Genomic DNA, 20,353 nt, shown 5'->3' on the forward strand with positions numbered 1-20,353 from the left:
TGATGCTGTGAATACTGATTTTGTTTAAAATATTTATGAGCCAGGGGGTTTCCTTTATTTGGACGAGGGATACCCATGTGACAATGGATACCCATGTTCATTATGCTACGTACATACTCAGATCCCACCTTCCTTCTCATCTCCATCTCCATGGGTGTGTTCCAAGTGGTAACATACAGTCCATTCACTATACTCCCTCCAGAGGGTTCTGGTCAAAAGTAGTGCACTGTAGGGAACAGGGTGTCATTTGGGGGACACACCATCTCTATCTTTACTACATTATGTGCCTTCTCCCAGCAACTTTATGCTAAACTGAACTCTGAGAGCTGTGTCATCTGTCTGTGTGACATCTATATAAAAAAAACCCACAAAGGACAGATTCTAGTCGTTTTATCCATCTCAAAGTAATACAAACATCAAGGCTACACAAGTGCCTCACCAATTACTTGAATCAGTGGTACGTAGGCTAGATACAGGATGTATTGCATTTATATAGGATATGCTTAGACCTCAAACGGGTTACTTTGTTATACAAGAAATTACCAAATTATTAAAAAACAGAATACAGGGTTTGGAGCTAGAAAGATTTGCTTTTGCTCTTTCCTAATTGAAGCCTTTCAGCATGGTGATTTCAGCAGAGGAATGGGTGCAGAGAGATTGGATCTGTATTTGTGACAAGCTATAGGCTAATTTGTTTTTAAATGATCGTTTAAATTCACAGGCCTATTAACGATGTCTGCCTTTGCAGTGCCTGGCTATAATTAGAAAATGGTCTTTAAGAATCTTGGCAATGGGGAGGGATTAGTTAGCGAGCACAATGTTGCAATCGTTCCCATGCCCCAGTCTTCTTTTGGTCAGTCAGCTTGAGGAAGAGCAGGAAAACAAGTCCATCTGATTTGTGTCTATAACCAAAATACAATCTGTTTAAATGTACTAGTTCAATATCAAAAAGGATGTAATTAAACCATGTCCACGCTTGTGTAGAGCCTAAAGTAGCCTATTATATCAGGTAATAAGCTACTTTATTTCTCTTCAGGTCCTACAGTAAATCCATTATCTTGACAACTATCGTAAGGGGCAACAGGAGCATTTCTCTTGTGTGAAGGGAGGCAGGGAGCAGTCTTTTCCCTCATTGTAGTTGACAAGCATCCTCTAACTGAGACACAGATCACAAAATATATTGTTTCCTAACAGTCCAAGAAAATAGTTCATCTGTATATTTCCTTGAGAATGACTTGATCATTTAGGCTAGAAATATAGGATATAATACCAGGCTTGATGGGCTGCATGCAGGCCATTGCTTTAGAGAAATTATTCTTAATAAGGGGATGCTTCTAGTGAAGCTATGAACTTGTTTAAACTTAGAAAGTAAATGGTTGATATAGATCAGAATTTTACTTAAGCATAAGTTCCTAGCTAGCCAAGTGAACTGGACAAAAACTGCTGAGCAAGGCTGTCTATTCTTCCTTTCAATACTCACTTGTAAATCTCCATGCTATCACCAGTAACGATGATAAGATGCTTCACCATCCAATTTGTCGAATAACCAGACCATATTCAGCCACTTAAACTATATGATTTACAGTGCCTTCGGGAAGTATTCAGGCCCCTTGACGTTTATCCCATTTTGTTACGTTACATACTTATTCTAAAATGGATCAAATAAATAAAAAATCATCAGCAATCTACACACAATGCCCCATAATGACAAAGCGAAAACTGATCTTAAGAATTTTTTGTAAATCTATAAAAATAAAAAAACGGATACCTTATTGAAATAAGTATTCAGACCCTTTGCTATGAGACTTGAAATTGAGCTCAGGTACATCCTGTTTCCATTGATCATCCTTGCGATGTTTCAAAAAATTTGATTGGAGACCACCTGTGGTAAATTCAATTGATTAGACATGATTTGGAAGGTACACGTGTCTATATAAGGTCCCACAGTTGACAGTGCATGTTAGAGCAAAAACAAAGTCATGAGGTCGAAGCAATAGTCCGTAGAGCTCCGAGACTGGATTGTGTCAAGGCACAGATCTGGGGAAGGCTACTAAAACATGTCTGCAGTGTTGAAAGTCCCCAAGAACACAGTGGCCTCCATCATTCTTAAATGGAAGAAGGCTGGAACCACCAAGACTCTTTCTAGTGCTGAGCAATCAGGGGAGAAGGGCCTTGGTCAGGGAGGTGACCAAGAACCCGATGGTCAGTCTGACAGAGCTTTAGAGTTCCTATGTGGAGATGGGAGAACCTTCCAGAAGGACAACCATCTCTGCAGCACTCCACCAAGCAGGCCTTTATGGTAGAGTGACCAGACAGAAGCCACTCCTCAGTAAAAGGCACATGACAGCCCGCTTGGAGTTTGCCAAAAGGCACCTAAAGACTCTCAGATGATGAGAAACAAGATTCTCTGGTCTGATGAAACCAAGACTGAACTCTTTGGCCTGAATACCAAGCGTCATGCCTGGAGGAAACCTGGCACCATCCCTACAGTGAAGCATGGTGGTGGCAGCATCATGCTGTGGGAATGTTTTTCAGCAGCGGGGACTGGGAGACTAGTCAGGATCAAAGCAAATATGAACAGAGCAAAGTACAGAGGACCTCAGACTGGGAGCAAGGTTCACCTTGCAGGAGTGGCTTCGGTGAAAAGTCTCAGTGGCCCAGCCAGAGCCCCGACTTGAACCTTATCGAACATCTTTGGAGAGACCTGAAAATAGCTGTGCAACAACGCTTCCCATTCAACCTGACATAGCTTGAGAGGATCTGCAGAAAAGAATGGGAGAAACTCCCCAAATATAGGTGCGCCAAGCTTGTAGCGTCATACCCAATAAAACTCAAGGTTGCAATTGCTGCCAAAGGTGCTTCAACAAAGTACTGAGTACTTATGAAAATGTGATATCCGTTTTATTTGTAATAACCTGTTTTTGCTTTGTCATTATTGGGTATTGTGTGTAGATTAATGAGGGAAAAAACGATTCAATCCATTTTAGAATAAGGCTGTGTAACGGCAAATCTCCTCTTCGTCTGAAGAGGAGTACGGATTGGACTAAGATGCAGCGTGGTAAGTGTTCATGACGATTTATTAAAAACGAACTCAACACTGAAATACAAAACAATAAACGAAGTGATGAAAACGAAAACCGAAACAGTACCGTGTGGCGACAAACACTCACACGGAAACAAACACCCACCCACCAACAGTGAAACCCAGGCTACCTAAGTATGATTCTCAACCAGAGACAACTAACGACACCTGCCTCTGATTGAGAACCATACTAGGCTGAACACAAAAACCAACATAGAAAAACAAACAGACTACCCACCCCAACTCACGTCCTGACCATACTAAATAAAGACAAAACAAAGGAAATAAAGGTCAGAACGTGACAGGCTGTAACCTAACAAAATGCAGAAAAAGTCAAGGGGTCTGAATACATCCTGAAGGCACTGTATATAATGTATTTTTAGTGGTTATTGAGAAGACATTTCACAGCGGTTTAGATGGTACAATGATTCTGTAAACCATTGGGTATTCAACTCCTACCCTACAGGTCTGGAGCCTACGGGTTTTCTGTTGTAGCTGAATTAATTGCACCCACCTGGTGTCCCAGGTCTAAATCAGTCCTCGATTAGAAGGGCAAATGAAAAATATGCATTGGAACTGGCTTCGAGGTCCAGAGTTGAGTTTAAGGGCTCTACACTATACATTGCTTGTTTTGTCACAAACTGAAATTAGATTAACTATTCGAATTTTAGCAACCAGGAAATGGCGGAGCGATTCGATACTGTGATAAATTGCCTGAATTGATGCGATAATGATAAATAGAATAATAAGTTTATAACAATGTGCACCACAATTGTTTAAATATCCTTTAAACTACTACTAGTTTGATGGTTGTAGCCATCAATTGTCCCATTAACAATCACTCTTATTAGCAAAACTATTTCATTTCAAAATTCACATTTCTCTAGTATAAGCTACTCATCGTAATGAACAATATCAGCTGAATGCCTGCAATAAGTGATTGATATGGTCGGTGTCAACTTTCGGTTTATCGTCCCAGCTCCATTTGCACTGCACAGTACTGTGCCAATAATTTGACGAAGACCCAGTTTGGGGTTGAAACATTGTCCAATTAAACACGTTGGGAGCATTACACCAGTATACAGATTTACTTTTTGTTCTGCGTCAATCATTCCTGGTGCTCTGGCTGCTCTCAAACAGTCTACATCACTGCCCATGTCAGCAATCAGCACAAACAATTGAGGAGGAAGGGAAACCAAACACAACAAAAACAAATCCAGTGAACTGTGTGTGCTCCAGTGCCCCGTAAAAGCACTGGCTTGGTCAGCGTGGCATCCTACCAGAAGGCGTGTACTTGCTAGCCACTCCAACTCTCTCCCTCATGCTCTCTTCGTCTCACCCTTTTCCTCCTCCAGATTATTGCAGTAATCTGTCTTGATACACTGAACCACCCACTTAGAACAGTTAGGATTGCTATGATTTGCTTATTCTGCATTTTTTTTTTAAGGAGAGATGTGTAACCACCATCGCTCAGGACACATATTAAACAATCAAAACTGTCTGGACTAAAACACGCCCAGAATGACAAGTGTCTATTTATTGTCCTAATCCTTCCCAGCCAAATGCTTACTACTCCTCCCATTCACAGATGGTACTATTGTCTTATCTTCCCTTTAGTTCTCCTTGTCTCCTTGACTTTGTTTAGGGTGATTCGTGGATAAGCCTAATTAGAAATATAACAGCATTCCTTTTTAAACTTTAAATAGAACTGGCCAGTTGTTTTGTTCCCTTGCTTTCACAATTCAAAGTAAAGTCACAATAAAAACCACAGCTAACTGACAATCATGTCGTAAGAAAGCAGAGCAATCATCTATCATCCATCTCCCCAACTGTTTGTAAAGAGTAGCCTAGTTGGGTTGTTGACATGTGGACCAATTTCATCAACACAATGACAGTCACAGAAGCCTCAGTCTGCACCCCATGTCACCATCAAAGCCTGTCAGATTATATTCAAACTCAAAGCAGCACGAAGATCCATACAGCTTTTTCATCGCATAAGCCTCACTGTGAGCTGGGAATGAACACAGAAAAGGAGACCAGGTTTGCGCTGGTCAAAAGTAGTGCACTTTATAGGGAATAGGGTGCCATTTGGGATGCAATGCAGTCTAGAGATGTCTGGTGAGTGGTGAGTTGAAAGTACCTACAGAGCCAAAGAGGGATGTGAATAGACAGCTAGCCTAGCTGGGATAGCCTAGCTGGGATTGCCTAGCTAGGATTGCCTAGCTTGGAGAAGTAAACTAGGAAAGTAAAAGTTGGCAGAGCCACAGTTGGGACATGGTGGTCTGAAATCCCATTAAAGACATAGCTGCTGTATATCTTAAACAAGCGGCTGGGTCGCTCCGAAAGCCAAATCAATTACTCCATGTTAGTGGACAAGGTCTTTTGGCTGCCTCACAGTGCCTGGGTTTGGGTGTCTGACATCATTTGAGACACGTAGGCTTCTGGCTTGTGATCTAGGGCACGGAGGGAGGATTTAAGCCTTGTGCCATTCTTATGATCTACCTCGCTTTTCATCACTGGTGGTCAACGACCAGGCAGAAAGTAGTCCTATAAGTCAGGCTACTTGAAAGGTATTCAGCTGAGAAATTCCTCAGTGGTAGTGATGGGTGGCGAAAATGCTTTTTGTCAAATTCAGCAGTGGTGACAGGACTTGAAGAGCGAATGTCCATCACATGCACAGCATAGCTTGACCATCTGGCTAATTTTGCACTAATTACAACCAAATGTACACTAGAATCCAAAGGTTCACACAAGGCCAGATTTCCTTGTAATTGTGATCCAAGCTCAGAAAGTCAGAGAAGGGCAATAGTAAATAGCATGTGAATAGGTATTTCCTAAGTAAGACATTCTGACAGGCCTCATTCACCATGTAGGCCTAGCCTCAAGGATGGATTGTAAAAGTAATGGGTCAGACTAACCTCACAAGTAGTCCTAGGATAAAGCACTTAGTAACAGTGCCTCCATGATCAGCCTCAGTCCAATATACTTTTCACCATGATAGTGCAGCAACAGTGAACATGACCATGCAACTCAGTCTGCACCAGGGATTCCGTTATGAAAATGTGGCGCCGGACATTTGACCGGCAGCATTTTTTATTTACCGGACCCATATGCTGTTACATTCCCCAGCAAGAAAAACAAAAATGTCAATCAAAAACGAGAGAACTAACAAAAAGTCACTGGACAACAACCAAAATGAAACAGATGGATTTTAGGAGGGGTTCTGAAAGACACTTGGCATCCACTGAAAGTTGACCAGCAGCAACAACTGGAACCTAAAAGATGCCCACAATGAGTGTCCACTAAATTTGCCCAAGAGTCAAAAAAGAAAAACCCACACCAAACATAAAAGATAGGAAGCAAACCAAAAAGATGGAGCAAAATGAAATTAGGGAAATTAGAAAAAGGAATGTTTTTCTAGAAATCAAATAGGGAGCGCTACTCTTAAATAGCTCCTGGGCCAGCACAGGTGAAACACCTTCCCACTAACGAGATGGCAACCAGCACAGGTGGTACATACTGATTAACGAGTTGACAAATATATGTGCGCCCTACGGGCTAACAAGCTATACGTGCTAAGGTCCAACCTCAAAACATATATGGAAAAACCAAAACCTGTAACAATGCATTGGGTGTGTAACCTGATTAGGGCATCCACCCATGGTGCTCAGAATGACAGTAATCACATTTAGATTATGGTAATTCATCTTAACAGAACACGCAAGTCGAGGATGCAATGACATGTGTCCTTACCGCACATTTTGAAGATGTTAGAATAACTGTTCACATTTACTTTTCCTCAGCTAACAAGACGAGTAAAGAACAGCAAAATCACTAGCCTATGCATAAGCGGCGCTTCAGTTTTAAGTTTGGGGAAGAACATTTTAACCATAAAAATGCACCTTTATAATAAGCATTCCATGCATCATCGCATTTGCAGACTTACTATTCGCAATGTGATGAGTAGATTGGATAGTCATAATTTAGGCTAAATTACAGCGAAGCCTATGCTGCCGACCATGATCGATAAAAACGACATTGTCCATATAATAGGCCTACGTTAAGGGGAGACAAATAGAATATGACATCGATCTAAACTGGAGGAGGAAATGATTGTCCAAAAACAAACTTTTAAGTGGCACTGACCCAACAATGATAAAGAGTGAATATGCGCAGTGCGCACTCACCGGGGATATGGCCGATGCTCTCCTCTGGTGCCAATAAGATAGGAATAGGGTGCCATTTGGGGGAGAATGAAATTGTACTCTGTACCCTGCTACTCCGACAGCTCTGCTCCCCAGATAGCTCCCTCCACGTGGCAGTCCCTTGTTAAAACATTCCAGTGTAACTACAAAGAGAGAGAGGAACGCTGCAAACAAACAAGCTCTTTGTGTAATGTCCTTGGTGACAGGGACGAGGACACAGTAGCTCCCTGTTTGATTCACATAGCCCCCCCGAGGCTCCAGGACCTACCTGTGAGCTATAAGATGGCGCCAAAAGGGATGGCTGCCATTGTACGGACTCCTGCTACTCTGTGTGTTTTTTTCGCGTTGTTTGTAACTTTTTTTGTACATAATGTTTCTGCCTCCATCTCCTATGACCGAAAAGAGCTTCTGGGCATCAGAACAGCGATTACTCACCTTGGACTGGAGAAATATTTTTTCTTTAATGAATCGGAGGCGAAATATTTACAGCTCCTCCCGCACCAGGCTCAAATCCCCGTCATACGCATGAAGAAGAGACACCGACACAGGGTGCACAGATTTGGGTGCTTGATGAGAATTCATTGGTGAGTGGATAATCCGCCTATACCATCCATCCTACTGGCGAACGAGCAATCACTGGAGAATAAACTGGATGAGCTCCAATCGAGACTATCCTACCAACGGGACATTAAAAACTGTAATATCTTATGTTTCACCAAGTCATGGCTGAACGAGGACATGGATAATATGCAGGTGGCTGGGGGATTCGTGCATCGGCAAGACAGAACAGCAACCACCGGTAAGACGAGGGGTGGTGGTCTGTGTCTATTTGTCAACAACAGCTGGTGCGCAATCTATAATATTAATAACCTCTTGGTGTTAGGGGGCAGTATTTTCCTTTTTGAAAAAAAAACGTTCCCGTTTTCAATTTCTCAGCCAAACGTGAAGAACAAACGGAGCTATTTCGCCTACAAAAATAATATTTTGGGAAAAAATTAACTTTGGCTGTCTATCTGGGAGTCTCGTGAGTGAAAATATCCGAAGTTCATCAAAGGTAAACTATTTAATTTGATTGCTTTTCTGATTTCGTGACAAGTTTGCCTGCTGCTAGCAAGGCATAATGCTATGCTAGGCTATGATAAACTTACACAAATGTTTGTCTAGCGTTGGCTGTACAGCATATTTTGAAAATCTGAGATGGCAGAGTGATTAACAAAAGGCTAAGCTGTGTTCCAATATATTTCACTTGTGATTTTCATGAATAGGAAGATTTTCTAGGAAGATTTATGTCCGTTGCGTTATGCTAATTAGAGTCAGATGATGATAACGGTCCCGTTCACGGGTTGGGCGTCACTACAGGTTAAGGAAGTCTTAAGGTTTTGCTCACCAGAGTACCTTGTGATAAGCTGTAGACCACACCATTACCAAGAGAGTTTTCATCTATATTTTTAATAGCTGTCTATTTACCACCACAAACCGATACAGACACTCAAAGATCTGTATAAGGCCAAAAGCAAACAAGAAAATACTCACCCAGAAGCGGCACTCCTAGTGGCCGGAGATTTTAATGCAGGAAAACTTAAATCCGTTGTACCTCATTTCTATCAGCATGTCACTCTTGCAACCAAAGCAAAAACATTTTTGACCACCTTCACTCCACACAAAGCTTTCCTTCACCCTCCATTTGGCAAATCTGACCATAATTATATCCTCCTGATTCCTGCTTAAAAGCAAAAACAGGAAGTACCAGTGACTCGCTCAATATGGAAGTGGTCTGATGATGCGGATGCTAAGCTACAGATCTGTTTTGCTAGCACAGACTGGAATATGTTTTGGGATTCATCCAATGGCATTGAGGAGTATACCACATAGTCACCGGCTTCATCAATAAGTGTATCGATGACTTTGTCTCCATAGTGACCATATGTACATATCCCAACCAGAAGCCAATGATTACATGCAACATCTGCACTGAGCTAAAGACTAGAGCTGCCGCTTTCAAGGAGCAGGACACTAATCTGGATGCTTATAAGAAATCCCGCTATGCCCTCCGACGAACCCTTAAACAGGCAAAGTGTCAATACGGGGCTACGATTGAATCCTACTGCACTGGCTCTGACGACTATGTGATCACGCTCTCCGTAGCCGATGTGAGTAAGACCTATAAACAGGTCAACATTCACAAGGCCGCAGGGCCAGACGGATTACCAGGGTGCGTACTCCAACTGGCAAGTCCAACTGGCAAGTGGCTTCAGACATTTTCAACCTCTCCCTGACCGAGTCTGTAATACTTACAATACTACATGTTTCAAGCAGACCACCATAGTCTCTGTGCCCAAGAACGCCAAGGTAACCTGCGTAAATGATTATCGCCCTCTAGCACCCAAGTCTGTAGCCATGAAGTGCTTTAAAAGGCTGGTTATGGACTGAGGCTGATCATGGAGGCACTGTTACTAAGTGCTTTATCCTAGGACTACTTTTGAGCTTAGTCTGACCCATTACTTTTACAGAAACCCTAGACCCACTACAATTTGCATACCACCCCAACAGAACCACAGATGACGCAATCTCCATTGCACTCCATACTGCCATTTCCCATCTGGACAAAAGGAACACCTACGTGAGAATGCTGTTTATTGACTGCAGCTCAGAAATCAACACCATAGTGCCCACAAAGATCATTGCTAAGCTAAGGACCCTGAGACTAAACACCTCCCTCTGCAACTGGATCCTGGACTTCCTGGTGGGCCGCCCACAGGTGGTAAGGGTAGGCAACAACACATCTGTCACACGTTGATTCTCAACACGGGGGCCCTCAGGGGTACATGCTTAGTCCCCTTCTGTACTCCCTGTTCACCCACGACTGTGTGGCCATGCACGACTCCTATAACATCATTAGGTTTGCCAACGACACAACGGTGGTAGGCCTGATCACCGACAATGATGAGACAGCCTACACGAGGAGGCAAGAGACACTGCCAGGACAACAACCTCTCCATCAAAAGAGCTGATCGTGGACTACAGGAAAGAGGGGTCCGAACACATCCCCATTCACATCGACAGGGCTGTAGTGGAGTGGGTCGAGAGCTTTAAGTTCCTTGGCAGTCCACATCACTAACAAATATCATGGTCCAAACACACCAAGACAGTCGTGAAGAGGGCACGACAATACCTATTCCCCCTCAGGAGACTGAAATGATTTGTTATGGGCCTTCAGATCCTCATAAAGTTATACAGCTGCACCACTGAAAGCATCCTGACTGGTTGCATCACCGCTTGGTATGGCAACTACTCTGCATCCGCCCGCAAGGTTCTACAAAGGGTTGTGCGTATGGCCCAGTACATCACTGGGGCCAAGCTTCCTGCCATCCAGGACCTCTATACCAGGCGATGTCAGAGGAAGGCCCTAAAAAAATTGTCAAAGACTCCAGCCATCCTAGTCATAAACTGTTCTCTTTGCTACCGCACGGCAAGTGGTACCAGAGCACCAAGTCTAGATCCAAAAGGCTCCTTAACAGCTTCTAACCCCAAGCCATTAGACTGCTAAACAGTTCATCTAATGGCTACCCAGACTATTTGCATTGACCCCCTTTTTTACGATGCTGTTATTCACTGTTTATTATCTATACATAGACACTTTACCCCTACCTACATCTACATATTACCTCAATTTACCTCGACTAACCTTTATGCCTGCAGATTGACTCGGTACCAGTGCCTCCTGTATATAGCCTCGTTATTGTTATTTTATTGTGTTACTTATTTAGATTTTTCTTATTTTAGTTTATTTCATGAATATTTTAGAAAATATTTTCTCACTTTGTTTTTTCAATTCTGCATTGTTGGTAAAGGGCTTGTAGTTAAGCAATTCACAGTAACGTCTACATGTTGTATTTGGCGCATGTGACAAATAAAATGTGATTTGATTTGTTTTAGCTAGGACTATAGGGGAGATAAGCGTATGATTCAAATTGTCATTTATTCGCTTAACTGTCACTCTAGGAGCTGATTACTTGCGAAAATCAGGAAGAAGCTAGCTTACTTTTTGTTGATTGAACTTTGATGGTCTCCCAGCTGATGTGCTTATGATGTTTGAAAAGTGTAGCTTTTTATCCCAGAATATTTTTTTTTTACTTTTGGCATTTAGGCTAGCCTTTGTCATAAGTGTGAGGGTTATTAGCATGTGGAAATCAAAAAAAGCTTAAAAAGCTTCTCCTTAAATCACATACATCAACAGATCATGTCTGCAGGAGGTACCAAGGTATACGTGACAGAGTTAACTGCATGTGTGTGGGTTCATTACAACTGGCAGTTGAGTGAGTGAAAGGTAGAGTGAGTGGTGAAAAAGGAGCCGCACTAGTTTCCCATAACACATGAGCTCCTTTCCTAGAGGGACGACTCTGCTGACTGTGCACATCCTGCCTACCCTGCTCCACTCTTTAATACCTCACTGTTATACCACAATGCCCCATTTGCATCAGGTGCGTGCTGTGATCTGCTCTCCAGGTGGAAAAACGAAATTCCTGACAGCGGTAGGCAAAATAGTTTTTAAAGGTTGCCTCTATTTATTCACAGTATGGTCATTAACTGTGACGAATATCTGGAAGCCATTTATGCCACCCACTTATAGCTATGGAAGACTCAAAGAAGAAATGGCAACACATAGGTTGCCCGTGTGCCATCATGTTGCCTAGTTACTTTGCATGAAACTACAGGTAAATAAGACCTACATGAAATAGCCTAATGGTTGAATTGTAAGTTAAAAACTTAGCCTCGTTACTGTGCAGTTACATGTAAATAGCCTAGTGCACACCACAAAATGAAGATGTAGGTCAACTAGTTTAATGGAATCTTTACAACTTTATAGTGATTGAAGCATTCAGATTGATTTCGATCATTCCAGAACAACAGTGTTTCGAATCAGTATAACAGTATAGCCTACTTCCTAAAACTATATTAAACAGCAGCATGTTATGAAATAAATTAATCAAACATGTCACTGAAACGGATACCGATTCCTTTCTAAAAGGAAAATAGAGCTCTGGAAGAAGTGCTGTGTCACAGCCTAACAGGCAGCAGCATTGCTTACCGGTAGAGCCATGTTCACGAGCAGACGTCCCATGATGCCAGGGCTGGAGGTCACTCTGTTACATTCGCTAATGGACTACTACTCTAGTACTTGCCAGGGTGCTGCTGTACAGCCTGCATGGCTACGACTGTGTCCCAAATGGTGCCCATAGGGCTGGTCTAAGGTAGTGCACTATAGGAAATAGGGTGCCATTTGGGAAGTATGGCTACCTCTGTTCTGACAGTCTGTCAGGGGTGGAGGGTGGGAGCTCAGTAGCCTCAGTGGCCACAGCCAGCCTGCTCCCAACACAGCTAGCCTGCTCCCCCCACAGCCAGCCTGTTCCCCACACAGCCAGCCTGCTCCCCACACAGCCAGCCTGCTCCATACACAGCCAGCCTACTCCACACAGCCAGCCTGCTCCACACAGCCAGCCTGCTCTCCAAACAGCAAGCCGAAAGCCGCCACTTCCCACAATAAAGCACAACAGTCATCTGCTGATGGGCCTTACTTCAAAAGAGCCTTTTAATGTGACTGGGTGATTTCAGACCGAATTTGCTACTGCCTCACAAGTGAGATTAAGAGAGGATCAGATGGGATACAACAGCTGCTCATCATAGATGTGCACCCCAAACACACCTTCTTTTGAAGCCTTGTATAGCTAAGCTTACCAATAGCAATTATAATGTCTTGCTTTTCCAAAATATAGCATGGCCAGAGTTGATGTGTCGTGTGCAGACTTATTGAAATTGTTTCAAAATAGTTTGGCTGGCTCTGAAGACTTTGTCCAATAAGAGGAAGAAAAATTATGGTAATTTATTAGTAACATAGAGACTAATACAGAACATCAGTAATGGTGCCTTTTTGTAGGCACTAAAGGAGGCTAACTCTGCCATGGCTCGTTGGCCAAAGCCTATGGGGAAATTAATGGGGTTGTTGTGGGGTTTTTGGTTAAAAAATTTAAATAAGGTATTCGGTAACACAGGCTTAGGATATCTTATACAGTACTTGTTGTTCTATTAAATAATCTTCATCAGCTAACATCACTGTGAATTTTGAAGCATTTACGTAATCAAAACAAGCACATGAAGCACATAAAGGCTTCATAATTCATAAAGGTCATGTTACCTGACTGATATTATCACATAGAACAAAAACGTATAAGATCTCCTAAGCCTGTGTTAACCTCAGACCTTATTTTAATATATCCCAGAACCTCATTCTTTCCCCATTAATGGCCAACGAACCAGAGCTAGAAAATGCTAACTCATTTCTGGTTTTTAGGACTACAAACTGGCGAGCTCGATAGTGTGATGTCCTCCAACTTCAAAGTCACAACAAGCTAAAAAGCCAAACTGATGCTGTAGTATGGTACATTAGACCTGTTCTTTTTTTCAAATCTATTTTCATCTTGAGCCTGTAATTTAGGTGGCTCCATTACTACATTATTTATTTATATTGTGAAGGAACCACACAGCCCTGAAAAAAAGAAATCACCAAACTATGGTCTTCAATTACAGACCTCACAGTTTGGTGGAACCACGCCTGTGACTGTCCCCTCCCCTCCTCAGTCGACATCAGTCTTTCTACACTGGGTGCACTGAAAATGACACATTCAGGGAATTTCGCCCTACCCTCCATCTCAATCAAATCTGCCCTTCTTAAAATCCCCCACAGTCCATAGAAGAATCCCTAGCACACTGTCCAACACTAGTCTACACACTATATCATGTTTTACAACAAAAATATAGCTCCTAAGCATCTACTGTCTGACCGGCAAGATTTATGAACCCCATAAATAATGTGGTCGTAAAGAGAGTGAGAAAGATGGCATACATGCAGGTGTGTGTGTGTGTGTGTGTGTGTGTGTGGGGAAGGGGAGTTATTTCCAATCTCGGCTATAATGGGGTCATATCAGATTTCTTCAGACTACAACAACAATAATACAGATCAGTGATTTACTGTTATTTGCTCTGGTTAATGATCTGCCCTTGTTCATCTTTTACTATAATAAAATAGTACAGTATGTGTTGTGTCCTGCTATGAGTATGGGGTATAGTATAGGTTCTGTCCCAAATTACACCCTATTCCCTATATTGTGCATTATCTTTGATCAGAGCTCTATGGGCCCTGGTCAAAGAAGTGCACTATAAATGGAATAGTGTGCAATCTGGGACATATCCATAGAGTGGGGTATAGTATGCCTCCCTCCCCAGCTGCTCTGTTTGTGACAGCGAGACTGGAAGGTGCTTTGGAATGGAGCCCAACTGCAGGCCAATACTTCCAGACTCTGCGGCTGCAGTGCTTTTCCTCGTTCCTCTCTCAGTCACTGAAATGTCTTCCTTTCTCTTGCCACTACACACACCCAGCCTTAAGGGGCTCCTCTTCTCTCCCCTGCTTGCCTCTCCTCTGCTTGCCTCTCTTCTACCTTACACGTTCTGTTCTATTCCATTTATTTACACATTTTTCAAACTTTGCAACCTTTGTAGTGGAACTACCTCATTTTCCTCAAGCAGCTGCATATGCACTGACAGGTGGCATGGGACTTAGGAAATGAAAGTCTGTATTATTAGGAGATGAATGTGAGGTTAAATTGATAAAAGTCATTTAGGATTTCATGATTCCAATAATTTGCTAAATCACTGTCAACCTCGATATCAATGAAATATGATACCGTGGCTAAATCTTCAGTGGGAAATATCCCTCTCTCTCTCTCTCAGACATTTTTCTTAAAACTTTGTTGCTATTCAAATCACTGCTTGGTCTGTCATTCCACTCATGAAAGAATAGAAACATCAAAACCCATTAAAGCCCACAACAAAATAAATGGTCTGACACCTAGTAAGTTTTTAGCACACTATATCAGATAGTTTCCCTTTGTTGGAGCAAGCTAAGAAACGTTAGTTACGGTCAAAGCCACATAATAGATCTCAAGCAACATTTATGTAGTTTCAATGGTACATCTCGATTCGAAAGATGCCGGGGGAAAAGTGAACTTCATTGCATTTGTTAGAAATAATGTACCTAATGGAGAGAATACTAGAACGTTAACTAGCCTTAGTTTCATACTCTAACTGAGGGAATATTAGCTAACTTACCAGAGACAATTCAGGCCAAAAACCTATTCGTCCCAACAAAACCGCTAACTCGCGAGTATGCACAGCACAGCACAGCACCGCACTCAGGTCGCTCCCATTCTATGGACCATAGAATTAGCATTCCCGTTAGCATAGCCAGCTACTTTACCACGTACAGTAGCTACAGTACAACTTCAATATCCAGAATTCTAAAATACATTCGTAAATAGATAAATTAAATGAAACTGATAACTTACAGGTAAACCCATAAATGAGAAGCAAAACTGTAGAAGCTTGCAGTCCATTGAGCGGCAGACTCTTGTGATAATCGAGTAGCAATCTTTTCGCCATGATCTCCCCGTGTACTTTCTCGCTCCGCTTCTACGTCTGTTCTACCGCAGATTGCTTGCTTGCTTCTCTAGCAACTCCTCTCTATAGCGAATGCCCGGGCAGATGAGCTGTACCACTTTTGGGACTGACAGGGGCTCTCACACACCTTAATCAGTAAACGAATTCCTTTTTTTATGCAACTTGTAAATACATGCATTAATTGTACAGTGTATAGCTAAGTAGTTAATGTGTTAAGACTTTATAGGGCCTTATTAGACTTAAACCCCCTATTATCGACTAATGAGTACATTAAATTGAAATGGTGCACTGCAAATTATGTTATCAGTTTTCCATTCAGGAATATCCCTCATATTATTTCACAATTAGGCATATTTCTGTGGTGATGCATTCCTAGGGCATTTAATTTCTATCAGTTGTGTAATGGAGTCGATCCTATGTCAGTGATCACTTTGAGAATGATTCCTTGTCTGACAGACATGAACAGAGGTCAAGACCTGAGTCAATATCCTTTAAAAAGTGTTAATTAAGTCTAAACACCGGTGTTGGGATGGTTTACAGCCCCTTTGAAGAATAAACAGTAGGTTTGGACTTAACGTTCCCTCCAACCAAATAACATAGCACCTCTGCCAGGTTACCACAACATTAACACAAAAGTCTCCATTTGAATGGGGTCTGATGATCTTCAAATCAATGAGAATGATGGTTATATGACATATACCCCACTTGTCCTGAAAATTAATGTTGAGCTACCACCCACCTTTACTACCTCCATATTTCAGGAGGTGTTGCTGCAAAGAACGTTTCTGTGGCATTTCCTTGTCTGTTTTCCTGTGTGCATTCCTATGTTGTTAAAAGACCAATACCTAGAAAGTGGCAAATCCAAATGTTTGTCAGTGAACACCAGTTGTTTGGCTAATAAAGAACAAGCAAACCCTAATGATTCCTAGTCATACAAGCAAAATAGTTTGGATACTTATATTGAGAGAACAACATCAGCATGTCATTGCTTCTTAGCTGTGGGTTACAGTTATAAACAATTACATAATTATTTCAGACCGACATACAGCCAGACAGCTGTAACTGAAAAATATCTGTTCTCTTAGATTTTCTCTTAAGATATGATATTTAAACAGATAAACAAACAGAAAGCACAGACCTTTCCAATATGTGTGTCATGAAATAGGTGACTTCATTCCTTTCTTATTTACCTTTCTATTTCAGTGTGGAGGAACATCCTCGTTAATTCCCTCAGGGAGACAGACTCTAACCCTGCAGGTTCCCCTCATCTACTGCAATATTTAACCCAGTCCCACAGCATCTCTCCACCATAGTGCCACCACAACCCATCCAAGCTGTGATTAAAGCCTGACTCACACTGTGTCTGCGTCTTGAATGGCAACCTATTCCCGATACAGTGCACTACTTTTGACCAGAGCCCTATAGGCCCTGGTCAAAAGTAGTGCACTATGTAGGGGACGCAGCTTGTGTGGGACGAAGTCTGTGTCTCTCTCCTCTATGCACCCTTGGCTGTGTTATTTATATCTTCAAAGAGTGATACATCCCCAGGTGAAAGTGGTGCTATTTACCCTAATCAATCACCTCACCAGACCACTTCAGAAATGAATTGTATCTTGTGTTAATGTTGCTCAGTGCAATGGAAAGACTTAAAAATAAGCTTGTTGATGGGATTATTTATCAAATAATTTATTTCTGTTTCATTTTATACTAAGGCTATAGGATCTGGTAGTGGTTTAGCACAGATCTGGTCAGAATATGGGACCATTGGTAGCATAGTACTTACCATAATAATAAGGAATTCCTGTGCTAGAATCAAAAGGTTTATTGAGCCTTTATGTTGTGTGACCTTGGTAACAGTGGTGACTCACTGAGAGATCTTTAGAACCCTCTAAACATTTAGTCTGATTGTGTTATTACAATTCCTCCCTGGCAGACAGGGCTGTATTGGCACCCCCTCCCCCTGTGACCAGTAGGTGCACATCCACAGGCTGTTGTCTGGGGCATTTGGTTTTACAGTCTGTGAAAACAGCCTTTGTTAAACTTGACATTCCTCCCCAGTCAGTCACACTAGAGACTGCTAGAGAGCCAGCCCCACGTTGTCCCTTCTCCTGCCAAGGTTTGGCCATCTAAGAGCAGCCTGGGGAGGATGGAGGTCATCCCAGTGCTGACGTGACACAATCCTGTTTACAGCTTGAGTGGGGCCTCCCCTATAATGAACTCTCTCTGCGGCTTAACTTGACCTTAGGGGACGTGAGAGAACACAATTAGACTAATATACCTCAGTCACTTACGGATGTGCATTCTCACAGATTATCACTAAAAGCATCTCTTAATGTACAGTTGAAGTCGGAAGTTTACATACACCTTAGCCAAATACATTTAAACTCAGTTTTTAACAATTCCTGACATTTAATCCTAGTAAAAATTCTCTGTCTTAGGTCAGTTAGGATCACCACTTTATTTTATGAATGTGAAATGTCAGAATAATAGCAGAGAGAATGATTTATTTCAGCTTTTATTCCTTTCATCAAGTTCCCAGTGGGTCAGACGTTTACATACACTCAATTAGTATTTGGTAGCATTGCCTTTAAATTGTTTAACTTGGGTCAAACATTTCGGGTAGCCTTCCACAAGCTTCCAACAATAAGTTGGGTGAATTTTGGCCCATTCCTCCTGACAGAACTGGTGTAACTGAGTCAGGTTTGTAGGTCTCCTTGCTCGCACACACTTTTTCAGGTCTGGCCACAAATTGTCTATGGGATTGAGGTCAGAGCTTTGTGATGGCATTGTCATTTGCCATTGTCCATTTGGAAGACCCATTTGCGACCAAGCTTTAACTTCCTGACTAATGTATTGAGATGTTGCTTCAATATATCCACATAATTTTCCTCCTCATGATGCCATCTATTTTGTGAAGTGCACCAGTCCCCCCTGCGGCAAAGCACCCCCACAACATGATGCTTCCAACACCGTACTTCACAGTTGGGATGGTGTTCTTTGGCTTGCAAGCCTCCCACTTTTCCCTCCAAACATAACGATGGTCATTATGGCCAAACAGTTCTATTTTTGTTTCATCAGAACAGAGGACATTTCTCCAAAAAGTACGATCTTTGTCTCCATGTGTAGTTGCAAACCGTAGTCAGGCTTTTTTTTATGGCGGTTTTGGAGCAGTGGCTTCTACCTTGCTGAGCGGACTTTCAGGTTATGTCGATATAGGACTCATTTTACTGTGGATACAGATACTTTTGAACTTGTTTCAATTTTTGCACCAAAGTATGTTCATCTTTAGGAGACAGAGCGCGTCTCCTTCCTGAGCGGTATGACGGCTGCGTGGTCCCATGCTGTTTATACTTGCGTACTATTGTTTGTACAGATGAACGTGGTACCTTCAGGCGTTTGGAAATTGCTCCCAAGGATGAACCAGACTTGTGGAGGTCTACCATTTCTTTCCTGAGGTCTTGGCTGATTTATTTAGATTTTCCCATGAGGCACTGAATTTGAAGGTAGGCCTTGAAATACATCCACAGGTCCAACTCCAATTGACTCAAATGATGCATCTATTTTGTGAAGTGCACCAGTCCCCCCTGCGGCAAAGCACCCCCACAACATGATGCTTCCAACACCGTACTTCACAGTTGGGATGGTGTTCTTTGGCTTGCAAGCCTCCCACTTTTCCCTCCAAACATAACGATGGTCATTATGGCCAAACAGTTCTATTTTTGTTTCATCAGAACAGAGGACATTTCTCCAAAAAGTACGATCTTTGTCTCCATGTGTAGTTGCAAACCGTAGTCAGGCTTTTTTTTATGGCGGTTTTGGAGCAGTGGCTTCTACCTTGCTGAGCGGACTTTCAGGTTATGTCGATATAGGACTCATTTTACTGTGGATACAGATACTTTTGAACTTGTTTCAATTTTTGCACCAAAGTATGTTCATCTTTAGGAGACAGAGCGCGTCTCCTTCCTGAGCGGTATGACGGCTGCGTGGTCCCATGCTGTTTATACTTGCGTACTATTGTTTGTACAGATGAACGTGGTACCTTCAGGCGTTTGGAAATTGCTCCCAAGGATGAACCAGACTTGTGGAGGTCTACCATTTCTTTCCTGAGGTCTTGGCTGATTTATTTAGATTTTCCCATGAGGCACTGAATTTGAAGGTAGGCCTTGAAATACATCCACAGGTCCAACTCCAATTGACTCAAATGATGTCAATTAGCCTATCGGAATTCTCTAAAGCCATGACATAATTGTCTGGAATTTTACAAGCTGTTTAAAGGCACAGTCAACTTAGTGTATGTAAACTTCTGACCCACTGGAATTGTGATACAGTGAATTATAAGTGAAATAATCTGTCTGTAAACAGTTGTTGGAAAAATTACTTGTGTCATGCACAAAGATGATGTCCTAACCGACTTGCCAAAACTATAGTTTGTTAACAAGAAATTTGTGGAGTGGTTGAAAAACGAGTTTCAATGACTCCAACCTAAGTGTATGTAAATTTCCGACTTCAACTATATGTGTAAACTGTACTCTACGGTATCTTAGTCACTTTAATT

General features: G+C 42.1%; 1 protein-coding gene across 1 annotated transcript in view; it reads right to left on the reverse strand.

Moving 5' to 3' along the window:
- nectin3a (nectin cell adhesion molecule 3a) overlaps positions 1-15,813 on the reverse strand; it is a 68,212-nt gene extending 52,399 nt beyond the window's left edge. The window contains exon 1 of the mRNA XM_020501967.2: positions 15,687-15,813. Coding sequence (XP_020357556.2) covers positions 15,687-15,780 — 94 coding nt within the window. The 5' untranslated portion in view covers positions 15,781-15,813. The remainder of the gene's footprint in view (positions 1-15,686) is intronic.
- Positions 15,814-20,353: the final 4,540 nt, after the last annotated feature.

The sequence above is a fragment of the Oncorhynchus kisutch genome, linkage group LG15, assembly GCF_002021735.2.
Source record: "Oncorhynchus kisutch isolate 150728-3 linkage group LG15, Okis_V2, whole genome shotgun sequence".
Lineage (NCBI taxonomy): Eukaryota > Metazoa > Chordata > Actinopteri > Salmoniformes > Salmonidae > Oncorhynchus > Oncorhynchus kisutch.